At 43.9% G+C, this 7741-nt stretch overlaps 1 protein-coding gene across 1 annotated transcript in view; it reads right to left on the bottom strand.

Moving 5' to 3' along the window:
* Nucleotides 1-7741, bottom strand: part of LOC108796303 (formin-F-like) — a 49252-nt gene that overhangs the window by 21645 nt on the left and 19866 nt on the right. The window contains exons 6-11 of the mRNA XM_018567764.1: nt 7116-7554; nt 5202-5361; nt 4864-4975; nt 4628-4718; nt 1519-1605; nt 901-1053 (exon numbers count right to left, since the gene is read on the bottom strand). Of these exons, the coding sequence (XP_018423266.1) occupies nt 901-1053; nt 1519-1605; nt 4628-4718; nt 4864-4975; nt 5202-5361; nt 7116-7554 (1042 nt within the window). The remainder of the gene's footprint in view (nt 1-900; nt 1054-1518; nt 1606-4627; nt 4719-4863; nt 4976-5201; nt 5362-7115; nt 7555-7741) is intronic.

The following is a 7741-nucleotide window of genomic DNA, read 5'->3' as shown; positions in this document are numbered from 1 at the left end:
GGTGGTTTGCTCAACGTTCACACCTCCCATCTTGTTCATGGACAATCTGGGGTATTTCTTGAACTCATGAGAGCTGAAGAAGTGGCTTGATGGCTTGAAGGAGCTATGAGGAAGCTATAGGTGAGGGTCTTCAACACCATCTGTCTTCCACATATAATGCCACTTTAATATTCCTACCATGATGATGTGCCATGTGACATCAAGGATGGAATTATGTTACTAGAACAGGGGGCTCAACAACTCTCAAACTGCCCATTCTCTACTTACACAATCAACATCTGCCTGGACACATTCCAGGATGATCAGATTCAGGTGTCTGTGATACCTGTATGGCTTATAGGAGCTACAAGGAAGCTATGGGGGGAAACCTTCGACACCATCCAGTCTTCCATGTTCCTGACACTTATTAGAGCTGAAGAAGTGTTTTGGAGAAGCTTCAAAAAGTCTTCAACATTACACAACAAGTCCAGTTGAACGTGACCAACTACTACTAGCTATACCATGACCTGGATACATGAGAACCTTCACCGACACACTGACAGCAAACATCGCTAGTAGTAGTCCAGTTGAACTGGACTAGATCTGTAATGTTGAAGACGTTTTGTATCTTCTCCAAGACACTTCATTAGTTCTGATGGAACTGGAGAAGATACAAAAAGTCTTCAACGTTACACAACAAGTCCAGTTGAATGTGACCAACTACTACTAGCTATACCATGACCTGGATACATGAGAACCGTCATCGTTTCTTCATCAGTTCTAATGGAATTGGAGGAGATACAAAAAGTCTTCAACGTTAAAGATACAAGAGCAAGTCCAGTTGAATATGAATAACTACTACTGGCTATATCATGAAATGGATAGATAGCAACCTGCATGGATACGGAGTAGGACACTCACTTTGGTGAGGGAGGAGAGCCGGAATCCTCTGGCCTTGTCCTTGCCGGCGTTCTCGTTCAGGCAATTGCCCAGCGCCAAGACGTAGCTCAGCACCGCCGAAAAAGCTTGGCTCCTCAGAAGCTGGCTACAGGCTTTGATCTTCTGCACAAGAAGCTGCTGGGACAGAATCTGCTCAGTTCCATTCATCACTGTTAACAATCTCACCTTATTCATATTTTACATAGTATTAATGACGTTGGAAGGTAGACAAGACCAATATGACTTCCATGGTGCCATTATATGGAAACTAAAGTCACGTCAAAGTGATCAAAGGTAAACTCCGTGTTACCTGCCAAAGTATATCTATTTCTGCCCACCAATTCCTGAAATATACACAGCCCCCATGACAGCACGGCTGGCCCGTGACCTCACTTTTCCCTCGTGCATTTATAGAATGAAGAATTGGTCAGGTCCTCGCCCCCAGCCTGTGATTGGACAGTGTAGGAGCAGTAAGCACGCTGCTGAATTCTTTCTGCTTTCTTTTATGGGATTTCCATCAAATATACATAGCCATAGACTTTAGGGATTAGTAGGTGTACACGATGTGTTCCAGGTCTGTATGCTCCTCGACAGGCTTACCGGTTGCAGGTATGTCATATGGCCGGGGAGCTCTCGTACTGTCAGCAGAGTGTCGAGTCTCGGGCACAGATCGGGAATCTTACACATCTGTAGGAAACAGAAATGAGGAATGGAGAATGAGTTCAGAGCATGAATGTAACACCCACTGCAGTACAGCGCCCCCTCTGGTCTGAACACTTTAGTGCAGGAAGTAACAGGAAGCTGAAATGAAGCCACTCCCTATACTTGCTGCTTTTAAACATATATTTGAAAAGTTTGTAAGGCTCCTCTCCTGGACTGAAATGGCTTACTCTGATGTATCTGCACACTGGGAGCTTCTCACAATGTGCATTAGAAGCTGCAGCAAGTCAGATAGAATTATTTCCTGATTGGAGGACATCCAGCTTAATCTAGCCTTACTGTCTCTGGCCCCACCCCTTTCATTCATTGGATTTCAGTTTTTTCAATCATGGAGGCTCAGTGTCACAAGTCTGGTCTGCATGCCTAGGAACAACACTTCTTCAGAATGACATCCACCCATCAAGGCATTTTGATATTTGCATAACTCCTCCCATGAGCACGCCCGCTGCTAGCATCAGGGCTTAGGGCTCTTGAGGGGAGTACTGAGCCAGGGTGCTGTGATGTTTTCAGAAAGCTATGGCCCCTCCCGCCAGCCTGCATTGTATAGAGAAGCAAAGAGGCCCAGTGATGACGTCGCCAGGTCTAAAATAAGGTATGCAATGAAAACGAAAAGATGTATCTACAGGCAAAATACAAGCAGAGGAATGAGATATGAAAATGCAAAATTGGGGGATAGAAGTACGATAGAAATGCAAAAGTCATATTATTGATATAACAGTGTTTCCATTGACTAATGCCCTTTTCACCAATCGGCTCCTCTATTTATTTACAAGATTTTTTTTAAAATGTTTTTTCTGGGCCACTTCTCACCAGAACCTGTGGAAGAGTTGTATTCCTTTGTCCAAATGCTCTGTGGCGGAGGAGAAAGTCAATTCATCTGATGAATTAATACAAAGTCCCCTCCCCCCACCCCTTCTCCCAGTACATGGATGTTACTTCACCTCTCCGGTGCGGAAAGAAAAACGCAAGCGATGACAAAACCCGCGTTCAATGAGGAGCTCGTGTCACAAATACACTCCGCTGTTTTTCTTTGTATGGACTCTTTGTGTACGGAGTAATTATGCCGACAATAATTACACTTCACCGTGAATGTCTTTGTTCTCTACCTTTTGTTTCATAGGCTCTTTTGTGTGAGGCGGTGGAATCGGGGCAGAAGGCAACTTGCTCATTAGGGAAAGTTTTCGAGGCACGGCTGATGACGGGGAATATGGGAGCGTAGTAAAAAAAAAAAGAAGCATGAAAACATTTTTTGGCAATAATATCACAAAAAAATGTGAGGGGGGGGGAGCACTTGTGTAGATGCATGTTGGCTGGGAGGGGTGGCGCACCCTCTGGTCATGCTCTATAGTGCAAAATTCAAGGTACCTTAGAGGGGTGGTGTACTTTCTGGTCTTTCCCCTTTTCAGTAAAGTACAATGACTGGAAGGGGAGGTGTACCTTCTAGATATGCCCCTGTTGGGAAATGCACAGTAGCTGGGAGGAGTGGCGTACGTTCTGATTACACTCCATTTGGTAATACATCATGGAGGGCAAGGGTGACATACCTTCTGGTCTTGCCCATTTTTGGTAATGCATGGTGGCTGAGAGGGGTGACGTGCCTTCAGGTCATGACTTTTTTTGCTAAATGCACAGTGGCTGAGAGAGGTGGTGTACCTTCTGGTCAATCTCCTTTTTTACAAAATGCATGGTGGCTGCGAGGGGTAGCATGCCTTCTGGTTACATCCATTTTTGGTAATGCATGATGGCTGGAAAGGGTGGTGTATCTTCAGGTCACGTCCTATTTTGAAAAAGCTTGGTGGCTGGGACGGGTGGCGTACTTTCTGGCCATATACGTTTTTGGAAAGTATGTTGTTTGGAAGAAGTGGTGTATCTTCTGTTCACGTTCTATTTTGAAAATGCATGGTGGCTGGTAGGAGTGGCGTACCTTCTGGTCAGGCCCCTTTTTGATAATGCAAAGTAGCTGGGAGAAGTGATGCACCTTCTGATCACGCCCCTTGTTACAGTATCCATCATACCTGAGACGTGTGAGGTGCCTTCAGGTCACACCCCTTTTTGGGAATGCACAATAGCTGGGAGATGTGGTGCACCTTCTGGTCACACCCCTTTCTGGAAAGTTACCTTTTGTCATCAGTCAGTAAAAAAGATTTTTGTTGCTCTGTTTGAGGACTAAGACTGGTTGTATGCAGAATTAGGATCTGACTGCCTCACCACATCTTTTGACATGACCTTAGCCTGAAGCCTGAATACTTTGGTGGCACGGCCATTCCCTTTAAGGCCATGATATCACAGAGGTGCAGCACACATGCATCAGGCAGTTCAAAGAATTTTGTTATAGAGGACACAGTTGCGATTGGACAAGGATGATTAAACTGCTGGCTTGCCTTCTATTTGAAATCGATTGGCCATCAGATGCTCCAAGCCCCAAGATCATCTCCTCATCTGGCCATAAAGAAGACTGTTGATGGTTGCCTGTAGTTCAGATTTTTTCTAGGCGCTCCTTCTCAGCTGATACCCAAGCTACATTTGTGCCACCACCATCCAAAGTTCTGAAGCCCAGCACTACCCAACACATTCACACAGATCATGTACCAGTAGGCACCTCTAGATGAAGTTTATGAGACAGCTACTACCATCACAAATATGTGATCTTGTGTAGAATATTAAAAGCCTTCTAGGTATGCTTTGTACTTGCATGATAAAATGGAAAGGAACGGTGTTAGAATGTTAAAGAGGGGATGGCCTACTACCCTAAACCAGAGCCACATGGATGTTCCTCATATCCAGGCCTGGTTGGACTATTTACAGCACTTTAGCCCAATCAGCCCATTAAATTCAACAATTTCCATTGAGATTAACCCATTGCAGGAACTCTACACTTTTTAAGGTCACAAGACAAAACCTTGGGGTATGTTTCCAGAGTAAATGTTTCTTGGCTACAGAATTAGAGTTATTGCCCGATAGCTCCATCTATTACACAAGGTGTGCTTACCTGCAGCATGAACTGGTCCACGATATGAAGCTCGGACGGGGGTCCCTTGTAGCTTAGATACATGTTGATATCTTTTATTGTGGGGACGTATCTAAAACAGAATGAACAGAAGTTAGTTAAACCCCCTTTGTCTAACATAGATTTCCCCTCACTTCCTGTGTGGTCACTCGGGACAGTGAATATCACTGCCAAGTAACACATAAAGGACGAAAAACCCTCATTATTACATCAGTCACCTTCTGAGATGAGTCAGATGTTCATCCGACAATCCGCCATCACACTCTCTTATAATTAACAGTTTCTCTTTCAGCTGCTCGGGATCCAAGTGAAAACTTTTCAGAACAATATCTGGAGAGAGGAAATGTGCCGTGAGGTCACCAAGAAATAAAAACACGTTTTCTGGTAAATAAAAATTGTACAATGGATATAAATTATGCTGTTAAAAGGATATTCTTGATTTTAGGAATTTTGGGCAATGAAGGGAAGTCTGGAGTTCAGCTTTTAATACATAAAAAAAAAAAACCCACAGGATAACAAAGTAGAGCCCAATGACCAGTCAGAGGGGAACACTTACTAAAATTATGAGCAATTTTCTTATCTAGAAGAATATTCTGAATCTTTGACATGTCTGACTCCTGGGTGGTTGACACATCACTGGTTTGGAACTGGTGCAGGATCCTCTGGACATCGATTTTCTTCTGAATGGAATTCTGGGCCCATATGGATTTACCGATCTATGAAGACAAAAAGGATACATTATATAACTAATAAATGAATGACATGCATATGCTACATATTGACAGCTTATTAGGTTACATTTTTCAGATATAGGTAACCATTCTAGTTTTTGGCCAGGTTCTCCTCACACATCTGCTTTGTGACATTGTTATGTAATCGAAGTACTGTCCAGGACAAGGTTCTAGGACCTTCCTGCCAAACTTGCAGCTGAAGGGCCATATGCAGTCCATTGGAACTTGTTGTGTGGCCCTTGGACCTTAGCAGCAGTATATAGTGGGAATGGAACCATTGGTTTGTTAATGGGTAATGGTAATCTCTACTAGCCTTATGCAACATGTTTCCAGTCTCCAACCAAATCTTCAGCATGTCCCCAGTCTCCAACCAAATCTTCAGCATGTCCCCAGTCTCCAACCAAATCTACAGCATGTGCCCAGTCTCCAACCAAATCTACAGCATGTGCCCAGTCTCCAACCAAATCTACAGCATGTCCCCAGTCTCCAACCAAATCTACAGCATGTCTCCCAGTCTCCAACCAAATCTACAGCATGTGTCCAGTCTCCAACCAAATCAACAGCATGTTCTCAATCTCCAACCAAATCTGCAGCATGTCCCCAGTCTCCAACCAAATCTACAGCATGTCCCCAGTCTCCAACCAAATCTGCAGCATGTCCCCAGTCTCCAACCAAATCTGCAGCATGTCCCCAGTCTCCAACCAAATCTCAAGCATGTCCCCAGTCTCCAACCAAATCTACAGCATGTCCCCAGTCTCCAACCAAATGTACAGCATGTTCCCAGTCTCCAACCAAATCTGGAACATGTCCCCAGTCTCCAACCAAATCTGGAACATGTCCCCAGTCTCCAACCTATTCTGAAGCATGTCCCCAGTCTCCAACCTATTCTGAAGCATGTCCCCAGTCTCCAACCAAATCTACAGCATGTCCCCAGTCTCCAAACAAATCTGGAGCATGTCTCTCTCTGACCATCATTTCTGCTAGTATGTCTGCAATCTCTGACAGTCCCCTCTAGAAATACATATACTGAACATTATATAAAGCTCTTTGGTGACGCCAGGGCTGCATTTGAGCCCCTTTACTTCATACGTTAACAATTCTTGTTCTAGAACCTTACCAACAGGTAAATACTGTGTTTCAGCATCATGTATCCCTGTTTAACCAGAAGGAAGTCAATGAAAGGTCAAGTGACCAATTGCATTGCTTTTCTGGATCCTTTATATCCTCCAAGGTCATCATATTGGCAAGTATGACAATTCAGTTCTTTAGCACCCTCCGTAGAGAGTCGGAGACATGCTACAGCCACATCTCCTCTCCATTGCTGCTGACGGTTGAGGAGCTTTGGCTGTAACTTGTTTCATACTTAAAAAACTTGACTTTGGGACGAGCTTGTGCACCATCCAGGATATCTACTTCAACCCTTGATGGGCCTAAAGTTTTTTTAGTCTTCAGTATTTTATTCAGTCCATCATGGGCCACCAAAAATGTGTAAGATTATTTCAATTTAGATAAAGTAATTGTGCTGTTGGATTTGGAATGCAATACAGCAATGGACAATGATCAGGAGTGGAAAGAGTGCACCAAACAGTCATTACCAAACTAGGTCTAAAGTGACCTTTCTCGGCACCCAATCATATTGCATGTGTGACTCTTTGGCAGCTCCTCGATTACAGGAAAAAAAACCCTGGGCTTCGGCTTATTAATTGAAACAATTTTGTGATCAACTAAAAATGCTGTACCTTGTCTTGAGGCACCACGTTCCAATGAAAAGCTTTGGTCCGCTTTGCGGTGTTCTGGCGTGGGGGAAGCATGGGCGGAGGGGGAATATATGGAGGTATAACAATTCTTGAATTATCTGGAAAGTTTTTTCCATTCTTCAGCGGCTCTTCTGCTGGGCTTGTATGGTCCGAAAGCCTAAAATTAATCCTTGGAATACACGTTATGTCTTTATAAGGCTCAAGGAGGTTTGTCATTTCGCCATTCGAGGGGGAGTCTTGAGGGCTGGGCGGGGCCTGCGACGGGTTATAGTTGAAGTCTATAGCCTCATATATGCTATTCCTGGGAGAAGGACTCCGCTGACTCCGCCCGCATTGTTCCTGGAGAAGCGACACCCAGTCATCTCTCATGGTGAAGCTCTTTTCCACACCTCTGTTGTGTTCGTTTATGGGTATACGAAATCTTAAGGGGAAGAAGTAGAAAAAGATAAGTTATATTTTCCATCTTAATATTGTTTTGGCTAGAAATACACACTGGGGTCTATTTATTAATTTTGTTTTCAACCAAAATGTACCAAACCTTCCCCCAAGATTCACACATTTATATTTGCATGAATCAAGGGGGAGGGCGTTTCTCAATAGGACACTTT

Source organism: Nanorana parkeri, unplaced genomic scaffold (assembly GCF_000935625.1).
Source record: "Nanorana parkeri isolate BGI_ZX_2015 unplaced genomic scaffold, ASM93562v1 scaffold1089, whole genome shotgun sequence".
In the NCBI taxonomy this organism is placed as follows: domain Eukaryota; kingdom Metazoa; phylum Chordata; class Amphibia; order Anura; family Dicroglossidae; genus Nanorana; species Nanorana parkeri.
Note: the sequence above shows the minus strand (reverse complement) of the source record. Positions and strands in the feature narration are given on the sequence as shown.